We start from the raw sequence: 18,251 nt of genomic DNA on the forward strand, positions 1-18,251 counted from the left end.
TTGCTCCTCCTCCTTCGCTGGAGCTGAGCTTTTCTGGGTAATATTTTCTTGCTTCAGGGTCCCCCTCCCCATCTCCCTCTTACTAAGATGAGTGCACTTCTGCATACCTCAAAGCGTTGTACATGGATAAGGGAGCCATCAACCTAGCTGGAATCTAATGAGAACCTACAGAGTCTCCCTCAATAAACAAGGATGCTCCTGGTTCAGGGTTGGGGGTACCTCACCACAGAGGCTAAGAGATTCCTTTTCCAAATGCCCATCAACTGATGAATGGATAAACATTGTATGAATAGTGATCTATGCATGCAATGGAATATTATTCAGCCATAAAAAGGAATGAAACACTGATACCCCTACAACATGGATGAACCTTTAAAACCATACTGCTAAGTATATAAAGCCAGCCACAAAACCCATATGTTATTTATTTGAAATATTCAGAATGGGGACATCTATACAGGCAAAGATTATTGGTTACTTATGGCTGGGTTGTTTAGGTGGGGGATGAAGATCTGGGGTGAGGGGTAGTGATAATGAAAGGGTACAGGGTCCCTTTCAAAATGATGAAACTAAAATAGACTGTGGTGATGGCTGCACACATCTGTAAATATATGGAAAATTCTAAAAATCATTCAATTGTACACTTTAGTGGGTGATTTGTGTGGTTAAGAAACATACATATCAGGATGATTCTACCACAACTTTCCATCATCCTCAATACTACTAACTTATTTTAGGGCATTATGATAACTGGCCTACCTTATTTTTAATAAGAATTTCTAAGGATCCCAGGTATACTACCACCTAGCAGATCCAAGTTTGAAGCCTGATTGGAGTTTAACGTTGCAACTGTTGACACAATTCATCCTTGGCATAGGGTGTACTGGGATATAAGAAGATAAAAGTGAGAGATGCGTAGAGGTTGAGTTGGGTCTTAGACATGTGTGATTTAAGATTTCTCTTAGAATATTTAGTGACAATTGCATGCTCTTGTCCAGCCAAGACACATTTCCTGTTTGCCTTGCTGCCTCAGCACCAGAGTGCTAGTGCTCAGAGTAACTGTTAACAAAACACCTACCTTGCTTGTTAAAGTTTCCTTTCCCTTTCTTCAGCTGATTACAATCTAATACTGTATGAATAGGCACACTGTTGATGAAAAGCGCTTTTTGATTGCCTTATCCAGGATCAAGATCAATATTCTTGATTTTTCCTTATTTGCAAAGATACTAAATTAAGTCCGCAATAGCACGATTCAAGCAGGAAATTTCTTGTAAAAGTGGTTAACGTCTCTATTTTCCTCTCTCCTCCATCACAGCAAATAAAAAAAACATGCCAGAAAACCATGACCCAGAGAATCAAAATTACTGAGAACTTCACCAGAGAAACAAATCACGCCTCGTTGCCCCTGTGTCGCTAATGAAGAGTCTGATCAGTGACAACTTAGCTCGAACAAATCAGTTGTGTGCAAAGGCATAGGCTTGTGTCTGGTGCTTCCTCTCCTTTGACCCATGGAAGCCGCTCATCCGCTCAGGGCTCTGATGGTGAGCCAGCGCGAGATGAAAGCAAGCGCAATCCTCACCCGCAGGGCCGGGCCAGCATGCTGGACTCCTCAGCGTTCTCCTGCCCACGAGCCTCAGAGCTGCCCAACGGCCTTCAGCCTTGGACTTGCTTGCAGCGCTTTGACCCCGCCATGTTCCTTCTCTTTGCACTGCTCTGTGCGCTTGGAGGACTGCACGCCCTCCTGGGTAAGATTGGGAAGACTGGGAAGCCTGGATTTCCTTCTCCTTTTGCCTCGAAGCAGGGCTGGGCTCTGCCAGGAGAGCAATTTGCTTTGTGGTACTCCTATGGCCTCCTATGGTCTTCCCCTTCTGATCTCCTCCTGGTGCCTTCCCCAGCATCTCTCCCCCCTCCCCACCCCCAGGCCCGGGTAGGTGACTGAGGATGTTAGCCAAGGTATCTACTCCACGCATCAGGGTCTAGAGTCAGCAGTTGAAATGCAGCCAGTCTTCCTGGCCAGAGGTTCTAGAGGGTGAGTCCTGCCCTCGGTTTATTCCCCAGAGTCCCAAGGAAATGGCCACTGACGTTGTTCTGAAAACCAACAGGATGGTCCTGTAGAACTGTAATGTCTACTTTTTGTTCATTTGTTTGAATCTTAGCCATTTTGAGTGTGCCCCTGGAAATCTAGTGAAAGTTGTACACCAAGGAGGGTGGGCACATCTATGGAAGTTTACTTTCAATTGGAGACTGCCATGTGCTCAGGATTAAGAACTCCATGCTCAACCGAGAAGATTGTTGCCAAAAAAAAAAAAAAAAAACCCACAAAAACCCATTTTCCTACTGCAGATTCTGAAGAAATATTACTGCATGTCACAGTTCCATGGAAGATAAAGTCAAATGAGAGTGAAGATTCAGAGAAGCAGGTGAACAATCAAGAATATTTGTTTTATAATTTAAAACTTTAAGTCTTTTTTATTTACCTTTGCATTAAGTCAGATCATACTGATCTGTAGCCACTTGCAAAGGAAAATATTTCCCTGCATTATTTTGTCTGTTAGTATATTCTGATCCTCCCTTCCCCACACTTCTGCTAACTCTTGTGCCCTTCTCATCTCTCCATTTCTTCTGACATACTTGCACACAACTTCCAAAAAATAGTAAACTCTTCTCAGGAGTAATACGGGTAGAAAAAAAATCAGTATGAAATATGTGTAACAGTGGTCCAACCTGCAATTATTACAAATTTGTGAATGGCCACTAAAGTGACAAAAAAGAAAAAAAAAAATTTTGACCCAGAAGCATCAGACTTTGTAGAGGTAATAGCCAAAGAAAGAAGGTAAGAAAAAGAAAAAAATGTCATATTTGCCTGCATATAATGAAAAAGATTGCAATAAATAAGTACTAATTGGAAAAAGAAGTTGAAAATTCTTAGTTGCTATATAAAAAGAGTTAAATTGAAGGCATCCACTCTTGAATATTTTCTTAACTAAAATATTTCAAATTTGCATAGTTTTCATATTTTACATATTAAACTGGATGTCACAATAAAGGGGTTTAGATTTCCATGTTGTTAAAATGCTGTAGTCAATATATTTTATTATATTGTATTATATTATATTAATTATATTTATTATATATTATAATATAAATATATTATATTTCCAGGTAACCCTGGAAAAAATTTTCAGGTTGAAGGAACAATTTTTGAAATAAAAGTTAAAAAATTAAGAATTCATTAACTGTGTTTTGACATATAGAATTGGAACTTATCCGATTCAGTTCTACTACTGAACAATTATAATAAAAAATAAAATGTGTGCGAAAATGTACTTGAAAATCATAATAAAATAATTTCCTTTAGAGTAGTTGTATTTCTTATACTAATCTCATTTAATTCTTACATTAATCTTCTGAAATAGGAAATATATATATATAATATATATATATTATATACATATATAATACATACACACATGTATTTAGAAAAAAAGATTAAAAATGTTAAGGGCATCAAACCTATAAGTTTTAGGACATGGAATCTAATCTTTAATTTATAACTCCAATTTCATTATAAGTAAACTACTTTTTTATGAAAAACTTCTTTGCATAAAATATGTTTTGTTTGTTTTTTCTGATTTACTTCTGTTTGTACTTCTGTTTGTCACTGCATGGTCACTTTAAACTTCAAGCTGTTTACTTCAAATTGCCTGTCACAAAGCATATGGCAACATTGTGGAACATGACATGGTTTTACCTAATGTGTTCAGTATCTGTCTACATTTTTTGTATTCTATATATGGAATTCTGTAAGCTGTTTTTCCCTGTGATAGAGTATGCTAATGGTCTCCTTTGATTTCTTATAGTAGACATCTTTATCTCTCTTATTTTCTTCCTTTAATACCTTATTATCCCAAGTCTTTAAAAAATTTTATTAGACATATGAAAGATTCTTTTTTCATGGACTTTCAGTTTTTCATGACAACCACACTTTCCACTAAAACAATGGCGTGGATTTGGGGATATTACAGGAATTATGCAGAAGGTGTCCAACCCTCGAAATTTTATCTAAGTATATTTGTGGAAGCCAAATAACCGTGGAAGCCGTTATTGGTATAACACTGGGAAGAATGTCCTCAGATGAGGAGAACAGTTACAGTGGGTTTATTTCCTTCTGTCAGTGCCTTCCTGCCAAAGACCATTGTGAACATACGTGTAAGTCAAAACAAGTTAGGGTTATTGTGGTGAGAAAGAATACACACAATGGGACCCATGAGGCATCTCAGCAAGAAGGTGTTAGAAAGACATTAAGATTTAGCCTTAAGGGGCTTGGTGAAGTTTTTAAGAAACAGGCTTTTGTTCTGGTTTGGATGCAGTGCAGGAAGTACAGGTGATTCTATGATTGTGTATCTTAATAAATCTTATCTAGGAGAAGGGAAGGCTAGAACAATCTTAGAGTTGTAATTGGTTAAGAAGCAACAGCTTCTCATGGTAGCCCAACAAGGAGATATGTGGTCATTTTTTTTCTGGCTTGGAACATGTTTATATTTTGCCCGTATTTAAACACAGTTATGATATTGTCTTGTTTTTGTCTTGATCCATAATTGTCTCATAGTAGCTGTGTGTGTTGTTGATGTTTTATGAATGTGTTTATTTTAAACTAAATCAAATCCACCTTATTGTTATTTTTTAATGGATTTTGATTTTTCTCTCATATCCAAAAACTTACCAACACTAAGGTCACTTAGGTTTCCTCCTATGATTTATTGGAGAAGTTTTATAATAGGTATAATACTTTTTTAATGTTTGTGTAAGGTGTGAGATCTGGGTTGAGCTTCAACATTTTGATATGGGCATCCAATTTTCCCAGCACCATTAATTGAAATTCCTATCATTTCTCCATTGAAATACCTTTGCATATTAAAAAAGTCAGTTGATTATATTTTAATGGGTCTATTTATGAGCTCTTTCTCTCTCTCTTTTGGCCAATAGTATGCTGTCTTATTTATAGTAGCTTTATGGAAGATCTTGAAAGTGAGCAATGTGATTAATTCAACTTTGTTCTTCCTTGGAATTCTGATGACTGGCTATACAAGGTCCTTTACTTTTTGTTAGTTTTTTTGTATTTAACTTCTTACATGACCCATAGTAAAAAAGTGAAATAAGCATACCTAAATCTCCATTTCTCAGCAGTTTTGAAATATATTCTTAACTCTTGCCTCTTTGCTGTATTATATTTGCCTACATAAATTTCCATTAGCTGATGTTGGAAGTTTTGGAAAGAGCTTCTCTTTTACTTATTCTTGCATATCTTCCACCTATAAGATTAGTTTGTATTTAATCTCAGAAACTTTCTTAGCTTTGATGCTTCAGATAGATCCAATCTCTTACTCATAATAATAATTTACTTAAAAAACAACAATTAAATTTTCATTTATATGATCTATAATTGGATCATTTCCATATTTGTCTGTTAGCAGGTTAGCAGTGTAATACATCCTGTTACTTCTCTAAGGATGTTAAATGTACCTATTTTTCAGGTCCTGTCTTACTACTTTACATTTTTCTTAGGAATCATTTATTTCATCTGTTGAATTTGATATCTTTCCTTCTTGATGTAGATATTCCTCAGAAGTTAAATTGTTTTGTATCGTATACTTGCCATTTTAGTTGAGATCCTGTCATACTTTCTTTTGCCTGTTTTGCATTTGGTCTAAGATAATGTATTGGGTCTGCTATAGTACATTATAGTAGTTTTATAGGAATTACAAAGATAAGGTTTGCGTAAGTTCTGGGTTATTAGTCATCTGGTCTTCTGAAATGTGTGCTTCTTGTACTTCCTAGGCGTTTCCAGTCATAGACATCACGAACCTCTCCCAAGCTTGCAGACTCTGGGCCAGCATAAAATTGAGATCTTTTCTGAAATTGGTTTGTTTTGGAAAGAAATTCTGCATTTTCTGGAATAGGTATCTGTCTGCCTTTGTGGAGATAGTCCACTGACTGTAAACATACACTAAGTCTTCTCTTGTTCCTGAATGTCACCACATTAAAATGATAAGCACTGTTATAACTCAGTTCCTGTTGTATAAGAGCTCCTATTCCTGGAGCTACAGCATCGCTCCCTATCTTGTTTCTTGGGTCCTTTCTTCCTCAGTTTTATATGTTAAGAATTGCTAAGTGGCACTAGGTGAATACAGTAGTATGTGTGTGTTTATGTTTTACATACATACATATATATAATGTAAATTTGTTATTTCATTATAATTGGTGTAGAATGTAAGCCTATAGTCATGTCTTTCATCTTGACCTGTAAAGTTATGTTTTTTCTAAATAGAAGCAATTAATGTATAGTATTAATAATGTTAAATTATATATTTTTTCAGAAGGTAGTCTTCATTTTTTCTTTTCAAAAAGCCAACCCTATACATTAAATTCATCACCCTAATCCTAAATTTACCAGAATAATAAATTCTTACTATTGAGAATAATAAATTCTGAAGAATACATTGATTTTTTAAATGGGTCCTGTCTTTTTATAAATTGAGGTAATATTGGAATATAACATTATGTAGGTTTCAGATATCCAATATTATAATTCAACATCTCTGTGCACTACAAATTGATCATCACAAAGAGTCTAGCTACCATCCATCGCCATACAAATTATCCCCTTTACCTATTTTTCCCACTCCTGACCTTCTTTACCTTCTGGTAACCACCAATCTATTCTCTCTATCTATGAGTTTTGTTTTGTTTCCTTTAATTTTGTTCCTTCATTTGTTTTGTTCTTATAACACATATAAGTGAAATCATATACTATCTGTCTTTCTCTGTCTGACTTATTCCTCTTAGTATACCTTCAAGGTTCATTTATGTTGTTGTAAATGGCAAGGTTTCATTCTATTTGTGGCTGAGTAATATTCCATTGTGTATGTGTATTCACATATATATCACATCATCTTTATTCATCTATTTTTAAGTTTATTTATTTATTTTGAGAGAGAGAGAGAGCACAAGGAGGGGTGGAGTAAAGAGAGAGGATCCCAAGCAGGCTTTGCACTGTCAGCACAGAGCCCTACATGGGGCTTGAACTCATGAACTGTGAGATAATCACTTGACCTGAGATCTAGAGTCAGATGCTTAACTTACTGAGCCACCTAGGTGCCTCCATTGATGGACATATAGACTGTTTCCATTTCTTGGCTATTATAAATAATGTTGCAGTGAACATAGAGGTGCATATATCTTTTTGAATAAGCATTTTTATATTATTTGGATAAATATCCAGCAGTGGAACAGAGGGATATGTGGCAGTTGTATTCTTAATTTTTTGAGGAATCTCTATACTATTTTCCATAGTGGCTGCATTAATTTACATTTCTACCAAAAGTGTACAAGTGTTCCCTTTTCTCCACATCCTCTCCAACAATAGTTATTTCTTGTCTTTTTTATAATGACCATTCTAATTGGTGTGAGATAATATCTCATTGTGGTTTGATTTGCATTTCCCTGATAATAGTGATGTTGAGCATCTTTACATGTTCCTGTTGGCCATCTATATGCTTTTTTTGTGAATAGTCTATTCAGATCCTCTGCCCATTTTTAATCAAATTTTGTTGTTGCCGAGTTGTATGAGCTCTTTGTATATCTTGTAGATTAACCCCTTATTAGATGCATGACTTGAAAATATCTTCTCCCATTTAGTAGGCCAACTTTTCATTTTAATGATGGTTTTCTTTGCTGTGCAAAAGCTTTCAGTTTCATATAGTCCCATTTGTTTATGTTTGCTTTTGTTCCCCTTGCCTTTGGAGTCTGATCCACAAAACCATTGCTGAGACCAATGTCAAGGAGCTTACTGCCTATGTTTCCTTCAAAGAATTTTATAATTTCAAGTCTTACATTCAAGTCTTTAATCCAGTTTGAATTAATGTTTGTGTATGGTGTAAGAGAGTGGTCTAGTTTCATTCTTTTGCATGTGGCTAACTAGTCTTCCCAACATTATTTACTGAAGGGACAATCCTTTCTCCATTGTGTTCTTAGATGCTTTGTCATAAATTAATTGTCCATATGTATATAGATTTATTCCTGGGGTCTCCGTTCTTTTCCATTGATCTGTGTGTCTGTTTTTGTGCCAGTGTCATATTGTTTTGATTGCTATAGCTTTAAAATATATTTTGAAATTAAGGAGAGTAATACCTTTGGTTTTGTTCTTTTTCTTAAGATTGCTTTGGCTATCAGGGATCTTTTGTGGGTTCATACAAATTTTAGAGTCATTTGTTCTTGTTCTGTAAAAATGATGTTACAATTTTGATAAGGATTGCATTGAATCTATAGATAGCTTTGGGTAGTAGGGACTTTTTTTTGGCACATGAACATTTTTTACTATCATGTTTTCACCATCAAAACTTATGATCTTGGTTTTTCCTTCTTGCCTTTGTGTAAGGCCAAAAGAACGATGCTGGCTACTTTGACAGCCTTAAAGCAAACTCCAGGCATGTCACTAACAGCATGACCTTTGCAACCAAATCTAACAACCAGAACTTCATCATTTTTCTCAATTAAATTCAAACAACAATCATTGGGTAAAAAGGCTGTGATTTTTTAGCCTTTCTTGATCAGCTGGACCCTGAGACACTTCCTGATGGCTAAATTTAGCTATTTGGCTTCAACACCTACTTTTTCCAGTACAATTCCCTTTGCATGGGAAGCACCTCCAGAAGGGTTGGCATTCAGGGCTGTGTCCACATAGGCCTTCATGTACTTTGATCATGCCACTTCTGATGCATTGGTGGCTGTGAGCTTCCTGGCAGTATGAAAACTGCTACACTTGCCCATCCTGCCGGTATCATGGGCCTGAACAAAAGAGGTAGTAGGGACATTTTACCAAGATTAATTATTCTAATTCACAGGCACAGAACATCTTTTCATTCATTTGCGTCTTCTTCAATTTCTTTTATCAATATATTATAGTTCTCTGTGTACAGATATTTTACCTCTTTGGTAAAATTTGTTTCTAGATATTCTTCTTGATATTGTGTTTTTTTTAACTTATCTTTCTGGGAGTTTATTATTTGTATATCGAAATTTAACAGATTTCACAAGTAATTTTATATTCTGCAACTTAATTTATTCGTTCTAATATTTTTGTTTTGGTGGCGTCTTTGTATATATGATCTCATGTCAGTTGCAAAGAGTGACATTTTTATTTATTCTTTTTCATTTTGGATGCCTCTTATTTCCTTTTGTTGACTAATTGCTGTGGCTAAGACTTCCAGTACTATGTAGAATAAAAGTGGTGAGTGTGGGGATCCTTATCTTCTTCCTTAACTTCAAGGAAAAGTTTTCAGGTTTTCCTCATTGAGTAAGGTGTTAGTTATGGGTTAGCCTTTATTATGCTGAGGTACATTTCCCCTATCAGCACTTTTTCTGACAGTTTTTATCAAAATTGGAGTTGAATTTTATTCAATGCTTTTTGGGCATCTATGGAGATGATCATATGATTTTCATCCTTCATTTTGTTAATATGGTATATCACTTTGATTGCAAATGTTGAAACATTCTTGCAACCCTGGAATAAATCCCACTTTATTTTGGTGTTTGATCATTTTAATGTATTGTTGAATTTGGCTTCCTAATATTTTTTGAGGATTTTTGCATCTATGTTGATCCAAGATAATGGCTTATAATTTTCTTTTTCATGGTGTCCTTCTTGGTTTTGCTATCACAGTAATGCTGGCCTCACAAAATGTATTTGGAAGTGTTTCCTGCTATTTAAGCTTTTGGAAGATTTTAAGAAGAATACATGCAAAATTTTTTTTTCTTGTTTTGAATGTATTCACAGTGACCCATATGATCCTGGACTTTTGTTTGTTGGGAGATTTTTGATTACAGATTCAGTCTCCATACTAGTAATCAGATTGTCTGTTACTTCATGATTCAGTTTTAGAAAATTGTATGTTTCAAAGAATTTATACACTTCTTCTAGGTTGTCCAATTTGTTGGTGTGTAATTGTTCATAATAGTCTCTTATGATCTTTTATTTTATTTTATTTTTTTCAAGGTTTATTTATTTTTTTTGGGGGGGGGGGGGACAGAGAGAGACAGAGCATGAACGGGGGAGGGGCAGAGAGAGAGGGAGACACAGAATCAGAAACAGGCTCCAGGCTCTGAGCCATCAGCCCAGAGCCTGACGCGGCGCTCGAACTCACGGACCGCGAGATCGTGACCTGGCTGAGGTCGGACGCTTAACCCACTGCGCCACCCAGGCGCCCCTCTTATGATCTTTTAGATTTCTGTGCTGTCAGTTTTAACTTCTCTTTGATTTCTGATTTTATTAGTGTCTTCTTTTTTGTTGTTGTTTTTTGTTTGTTTTATTTTGGTTTTGGTTGTGATTTTTTTTTTTTTTTTTTTGGTTAGTCTAGCTAAAGGTTTGTCCATTTTGTTTTATTTTTTTCAAAGAACCAGCTCTTAGTTGCATTAATCTCTTCCATTTTTTGTCTCTTTTTATTTATTCCTCCTCTGATCTGTATTATTTTCTTTCTTCTGCTGACCTTGAGCTTTGTTTGTTTGTTTTCTAACTCCTTCAGATATAGACTTAGACTTATATAGTAGGACTGTATTGCTGTGATCTTTCCTTTTAGAACCACTTTTGCTGCATCTCAAGGATTTTGATATGTTGTATTTCTGCTTTCATTCATGTCTAGGTATTTTTTCTTTGATTTCTTTCTTTAAAAATGTTGCTTATTTATTTTTGAAAGAGAGTGTGTGCGCACGAGTGAGGTAGGGACAGAGAGAGAATCCCAAGTAGGCTCTGTGATGTCGATGCATAGGCCAATGCCAGGCTTGAACCCACTAACTGTGAGATCATGACCTGAGCCAAAACAGGAGATGCTTAACTGACTGAGCCATCCATCTCTTTGATTTATTTGTTTGACCCATTGAATGTTTACTAGCATGTTGTTTAATCTCCACATATTTATAGTTTTTTCCAGTTTTTTTCTTCTAATTGACTTTTATACCATCTCATTTGGAAGAGATCCTTGATATGATTTCGGTATTTTGATGATGTCTTGTTTTGTAGTCTAACATGTGATATGTCCTGGAGGATGTTTTATGTGCGTTTGAGAAGAATGCATATTCTGTTGCTTTTGGATAGAATATTCTGTGTAGCACTATTGTCTGTTTGGTTTAATGTTTTTTAAGACCGATGTTTCCTTATTGATTTTCTATCTAGTTGATCTATCCACTGAAATAAGTGGGGGTTAAATTCTCTACTATTACTATATAGCTTTTAATTTCTCCGCTTAAATATGTTAATATTTCTTTATGTGTCCTGATGCTTCTATGTTGGGTGTGTATATATTTATAAATGTTATATCTTCTTGTTAAATTGACCCCTTTATCGTTACGTAAAGTCTTTCTTTATTATTACAGTCCTTGTTTTAGAGTCTATTTTGTTGGCTATGAATATAGGTATGCCAGCTTTTTTGTTTGTTTCCATTTCTTGGAATATCTTTCTCCATCCCTTCACTTTCAGCTTGTGTTTGTCCTTTCTTCTGAAATTAGTCTTATGTGTGTAGAACACAGATGAGTCTTGTTTTTTTTAATCCATTCAACCATTTTATGTCTTTTGATTTTAGGGTCCATTTACATTTAAAGTCATTATTGATAGACATGTAGTTATTGCCATTTTGCTAAAGGTTGTCTGGATGTTCCTTTCTTCTTCTATTTCTTTCTTCCCTAGTGGTTTGATGTCTTTTGTTAGTGTTATGTTTATATTTCTGTCTCATTTTCTTTTGTGTATTTACTTTTTGTATGTATGTGTGATTGTTGTGAGGTTTACATATAATTTCCTATGTTATATGAGTTGAGTTGACAGCAAATTAAATTTGAACACATTCCAAAACTTTCCATTTTTCTCCTCCCGTCGTGTTTTATATTTTTATGGCACATTTGCATCTTTTATGTTAGGTATGCTCTAACTAATTATTATGGTTTTAGCTAGTTTTACCATATTTTTCTTTTAACCTTCATACTTGCTTTATAAGTGATTGATCCACTATCTTTACTATGCATTTACCTTTTCCAAAGAGCTTTGTTACTTTCATATGTTTACCTGTTATTAGTTGTTGTCATTTCTTTTCAGTTTAGAGAAGTCCTTTAAACATTTCTTTTCAGGCCATTTTAGTGGTGATGAACTGCTTTAGGTTTTGCTTAACTTGAAAACTTAATCTCTTTATTCAGTTCTGAATAATAGCCTTACCAGGTAAAGAATTGTTGGTTGAAAATTCTTCCACTCAGCACTTTGGATATGTCATTGTACTGTCTTCTGGCTTGCATTATTTCTGCTGAAAAATCTGCTGATTTATGAGATTAGATTTACAAGATTTCCTTGCATATAGTACATTGTACTTCTTTTGCTGCTTTTAAGAGTCTCTCTTTATTTTTAAACTTAACCATTTTAACTGTATTATATCTTGGTGTGGATCTGTTTGGGTTTATTTTATTTGGGACTGCTTAGCCTTCCTGAACCTGTCTGTTTCCTTCCTCAGATTAGGGAAATTTCTGTCATTATTTCTTCAATTAAGTTTTTGGCCCGTTCTCTCTTTGCTCCTTCTGGGATCACTATAGTTTAAGTATTATTCCACTTGATGTTGTACTTAAGGACTCTTAGTTATCTTCATTTTTTAGCTCTTTTTTTTTCCTCGTCTCCCTGGGTGAGTTCTGCTGCTTTGTTTTCCAGCTCAGTGATCCAGTCTTTGGCCTCGTTCTGTGTGCTGTTGAACTCCTCTAGTGTAGTTTTCAGTTTAGTTATGTCCTTATTTAGCTCTTTGACTTCTGTTTAGAACCTTCTTATATTTCCTCTCTCTTTGTTGGGGATCTCACTGTGTTCATCTACTCTTCTTCCAAGTTTGGTGAACATCTATATGACCATTACTTTTAACTCTTTATCAGGTTGATTGCTCATCTCCATTTCATTGAAGTCTTATGTTTTTTTTTTTCTTTCATTTGGAACATATTTGCCTGTCTCTTCATTTTTCCTTACTTTCTGTGTTTGTTCCTATGTATTAGACAAATCAGCTACCTCTCCTAATCTTGAAGGAACAGCTTTTTGTAGTTGTAACAAGAACCCTGAAAGCACAGTTCCCTCTGACCACTAGAGTAACATGCTCAAGGGATATCATGCTCAAGGTATATGCTCTGCACACCTATCTGCAGTGCATGGGTGCTCAGAGCTGGTATCCAGCACAGGTACATCATACAGTGGCACTGAGGTCCAAAGGTGAGTTGGGCTGGTGCCTGGCATGGCTGTACAGTATGGCTGTGATGCCATAGTGTGGACATGGTTCTTAGTTGGGTGTGCCCAAAGACTGTAGCAGGTTAGAGAGATATTCCAAAATGGTGCCCACCAGCACTGACATTAGCAAAGTAGGATGATGTTGCAGATGTGGCACCCACCAGTTTCTCTGTCCCCAGAGAAAGTTCAACAGTTTACTGCTTCTCTGGCAAGTGCTTTAAGTTTAGTAAATGGGTCTTTTCACATATGGTCCAGGTGCTTTTCAAATTAGCATTTTTTGCTCTGGGTCCCAGGTTTAGTGATTCTGCATGTGATCTTTTTAAGAGTGGGTTCTCCATGCTCTACAGTTCTATAGTTTTCCTGGATGTAATATCTATTGTTTTTCAAACCTCAGCATTTAGGGGGCTCATCTCTCTTATGTAGGGTCTAACAATTTAGCTATCTGTTCTTTAGCACAAACCTCTGATTCCTTGGTATTTTTGTTTCCCATCCCGATTATGTTTCACCCTGCTTGAGTAGGTTTTGTTTTGTTTTGTTTTCTTTTTTGGCAACGTGGTGTCTCTCCCTCTCTTATCCATCTCAATGCTGTCTTTTTTGTCTTTTGCTATAGAGTCTCTGTGCATCCCGTTTTCCAGTCTTTTTCAGAATAAATTACTCCATATGTAGTTGTATATTGGTTGTAACCATGGGAGGAAGGAGTTCATGATCTTCTGATATTGTTATCTTGAACCCATTTCCCCAAATGAATTGTTTCATTTACATGAGACAAAAATAGTGTTTCAGTTTATGTATTTCTGATTTACTAAATCATCTTTATTTATTTGCTTTATTTTAGGTGATTTATGTCATTACAATTGATGAAAAACCATACACTCTGCATCTCAGAAAACAGTAAGATGTATTTTCCATTAAAGCTTAGATTTTAATTTTGAATATATTTTTTAATTTTTTAAATGTTTTTATTTATTTTTGGGAGAGAGACAGAGAGAGAGAGAGAGAGCATGAGCAAGCGAAGGGCAGAGAGAGACAGAGGGAGACACAGAATCCAAAGCAGACTCCAGGCTCTGAGCTATCATCACAGAGCCTGACACAGGGCTCGAACCCACAAACTGTGAGATCATGACCTGGGCCAAAGTCGGGCGCTTAACCGACTAAGCCACCCAGGTGCCCCTAATTTTAAATATTTTTGTACGCTGTTTAAATTAAAGAATGCAATATAATGTAGACTGTCTTTCTATTTTTCAATCAAGATTAATTACGTCTTGAATAATAGAAGAGTAGAATGATGTATAATAGAATGTTATATTTTAATTTTCTAGCTTATTATTTTCAAATTAAAAAATAAGCTACTTATTTCTAGATCTTCAATTGAGTATAAAGCTATTGAACCCAAGAACTGTAATTTATGTATTAAATAAATATGTCTGATGTGAAGTCAAACATGGTTACACATCAAGTGGTTTATTGGTGGAAAAGTCAATTAATGGCATACATTTTATGAATGTATTAATTATATATGTATTTATTTTTAACAAGTCTATTGGGTACATTCATGTATCATAAAACTCACTCAAGTGTATAATGCAATAACTTTACACTGTATGCAGAACTGCAACCATCAACCATAAATCATTTGTAGAATGTTTCATATCTTACATAAGATCCTCACACTGTTTCATATTTAATCCCTGTGCTCACCCACAACTACAGGCAACTATCAATCTATTTTGTGTCTCTTAATTTGCATTTTCTCAGCATTTCATGCAAGTGGAATCAAACAGCCTTTTCTTTGCCTGAATCTTTGAAAATATATATTTGTAACAACTGCATTTTGTCTGCCTGCATCTCTGTAGTTGAACAAGGATAAAGAAAACTACCCACTTAATTTATGACTGTTCCCATCTAATTCATGACCATTAAACTCATGTTGGTTTTTAATGTCTGTACAACTCCACTGAAATATTTTTTGGTAAGACCATCAATGATCTTTACGTTGATGAATGCCAGTTATGTTTTAATTTTCACTTTTCTTTACCAAATGGCAGCATCTTGTGTAGCTTATCAGAATATCCTCAGAAAATACTTTCTTCATCTGGCTTCATTTCTTCATTTGGCCAGAACACTGTGGACTCCTGGTTTAACTTTTACCATTGTGTTTACTCTCTCAGTTTTGTTTGGCTATTTGTTTCAACTTGTTTGTTTTTTATATTCTTCTTCATCTTTCCAATCTTAGAGTACTCCATGGTACTTTTCTTGAATCTTGTTTTTCCCTAGCTACATTCAATGACCTTATTATTTCATCCTTTCTTGTAGCTTTAATACTGATTACCTCCAAGTTATATCCCTACTTTATTCCTCTCCAATGGACATCATATTCATGTATCTGACTACTTATTTATCAAGTGTTTGCTAGAATTCTCATATTTAACATATCCAAAATGTACATCTGATCCTCCCTCAAAATTTATCCTTCCTACAGTCATCTAAGCAAATGGCAATTCTATTCTTCTATTTTCTCAAAACAAAATCTTGGAGCCATCCTTGATATCTTTTTTCTTCTGTTTTCCCTCACAATGGATTATTAACCCCAGTGGATTATTAAATTCCAAGTGTTCAGTCTTCAAAATATACCCATAATTGAACCTCCACCACTGCTAACTGTCTTAGTTCAAGTCACAACCATATCTTGCCTGGATGATTGTAAGAGCCTAACTGCTTTCTCTGCTTCTACTTACTTGCCCTACAGATAATTCTCAACAAGCATTCAATCTGACTCTATTAAAATGTTGGTCTGAAGGGTCCCTGACTGGCTCAGTAAGAAGAGCATGTGACTCTTGATCTTATGAGTTTGAGCCCCACATAGGGTGTAGAGATTACTTAAAAAAGTAAAACTTAAAAAAAAAAAAGTATCAATCTGATCATATCATTTATTTGTTCAAAATCTTCTCATCTCTGTGACACCATCTCTTACTACTGTCTCTCATCTTCAATCAGCATTTCATTCCAGTCACATCTTCCCCTAGCTGTTCTTTATATATAGAATGCATATTTTGGCCTCATGATCTTTGGATTTTCTCCTAACTCTGTCTGGAGTAACATATCTATGCAAATCCATGTGGCCTGTTTTTAGGTCTCTACTCAATCAATTCAGTGAGCTTTTCTATGCAGTGAGCTTTTCTATGCTATCTACACTTTGCAACCTATCTACACTTTGCAACCAACTTCCTTCACCCAGGCCTTATTTAATAACATGCTTAACATCTAACATGCTAGCAGTGTGTGTCCTTTACTGTCATGAAAACCAGTGGTTTTGTCTTTTGTTTACTGCTGTATCCTAATGCCTAGAAGAGGATCTGTCAGTAGGCACTCAGTAAATATATGGTGGATGAAGATATACACAGGCACACACTGATACAGAGGATTTCAGTCTGTTCCAGTGTTAAGAAAAGCTGAACTTTCTGATATGCTAGTTCTGTCAATTTAAACTGTTATGCCACACTAAAATTACTCTAATTAAAGCATATTATTATATAAATCCAGTATATTTCACATTTATCTTTATTATAGTAATGTTTATATTCCTATTAAGTTCATGACTGACCATTTTTTATTTTTGTTTTTCTTAGCTCATTCTTATCCCAGAACTTTTTGGTTTACACATATAATGAAACTGGATTTTTGCATTCAGAGTCATCATATTTTAAGGTAAGCTTAAGATGGCTTAGATATTTATTATCATATGTTTATTGAAGTGGCCATACCATTATCATTGGGATATGTTTGTTCCATGAGGACAATTTAATACAAATATTTTATTCCATATAATTGACCTGTTATGTGGTTGATTGTTGTACATAAAAATAGTAAGTGAGAGAAATGGAGCTAAGACGGTGGAGGACCACCAAGCTTGTCTCATCCCTTGAACACAGCTAAATAGTTATCAAATCATTCTGAACACAGCAGACCAAAACACACCCAGGATCTAGTTTTTTGTTTCCTGCTTTTTGTGTTTGTTCTGTTTGTTTGTTTGTATGTTTGTTTGTTTTTTTTCTTTCTTCTTTTTCCTTGTCTTTGCTTTTCTTTTCTGGACAAAATGACAAGTGGAGAAACTCACCCTAAAAGAAAGAACAGAACTCATGGCCAGGGATTTAATCAACACAGATAAAAGTAAGATGTCTGAACTAGAATATAAAACCACAATTATGGGGTGCCTGCGTGGCTCAGTTGGTTAAGCATATGACTCGTGGTTTCAGTTCAGGTCATGATCTCACAGTTTGTGAGTTCAAGGCCAACGCTGGGCTCTCCACTCTCAGTGCAGAGCCTACTAGGGATTCTCTCTCTCTCTCCCTCATGAATTCTCTCTCTCTCTGTCTCAGAATAAATAAATAAACTTACATATATAAATAAAACCACAATTATAATAATATTAGCTGTGGTTGAAAAAGCATAGAAGATACCAGAGAATCCTTTTCTGAAGAGATAAAAGAACTGGAATCTAGTCAGGCTGAAATTAAAAAATCTATAACCTACAATCTCAATGGATGCCATGATTGTGAAGGTGGACGAAGCAGAGTAGTGAATCAGTGATATAGAAGATAAAATTATGGAAAATAATGAAGCTGAAAAAAAAAAGGAATACAAAGGCCAAATATCATGATACAGCAATTAGAGAACTCAGCAACCTTTTAAAGAGGAAGGACATTTTGTATCATAGAATTTCCAGAAGATGAAGAGAGAGAGAAAGGGGCAGAAGGTTTGTTTATGTGAGCAAATCATAGCTGAAAACTTCCCTTATCTGGGGAAGGACATAGACATCAAAATCTAAGAATAGAAAACTCACATTAAATTCAACAGAAGCTGGGGCACCTGGGTGGCTCAGTTAGTTAAGTATCCAACTTTGGCTCAGGTCATGATCTCATGGTCTGTGGGTTCAAGCCCTGCATCAGGCTCTGTGCTGACA

General features: G+C 35.3%; 1 protein-coding gene across 1 annotated transcript in view; it reads left to right on the forward strand.

Moving 5' to 3' along the window:
- The first annotated feature begins 1,508 nt into the window (after nt 1–1,508).
- Nucleotides 1,509–18,251, forward strand: part of ADAM18 (ADAM metallopeptidase domain 18) — a 146,156-nt gene continuing 129,413 nt past the window's right edge. The window contains 5 exon segments of the mRNA XM_015076048.3: nt 1,509–1,653; nt 1,656–1,745; nt 2,344–2,420; nt 14,127–14,182; nt 16,918–16,996. Of these exon segments, the coding sequence (XP_014931534.2) occupies nt 1,509–1,653; nt 1,656–1,745; nt 2,344–2,420; nt 14,127–14,182; nt 16,918–16,996 (447 nt within the window).

This window comes from Acinonyx jubatus, chromosome B1 (genome assembly GCF_027475565.1).
Source record: "Acinonyx jubatus isolate Ajub_Pintada_27869175 chromosome B1, VMU_Ajub_asm_v1.0, whole genome shotgun sequence".
Taxonomy (NCBI): Eukaryota; Metazoa; Chordata; class Mammalia; order Carnivora; family Felidae; genus Acinonyx; species Acinonyx jubatus.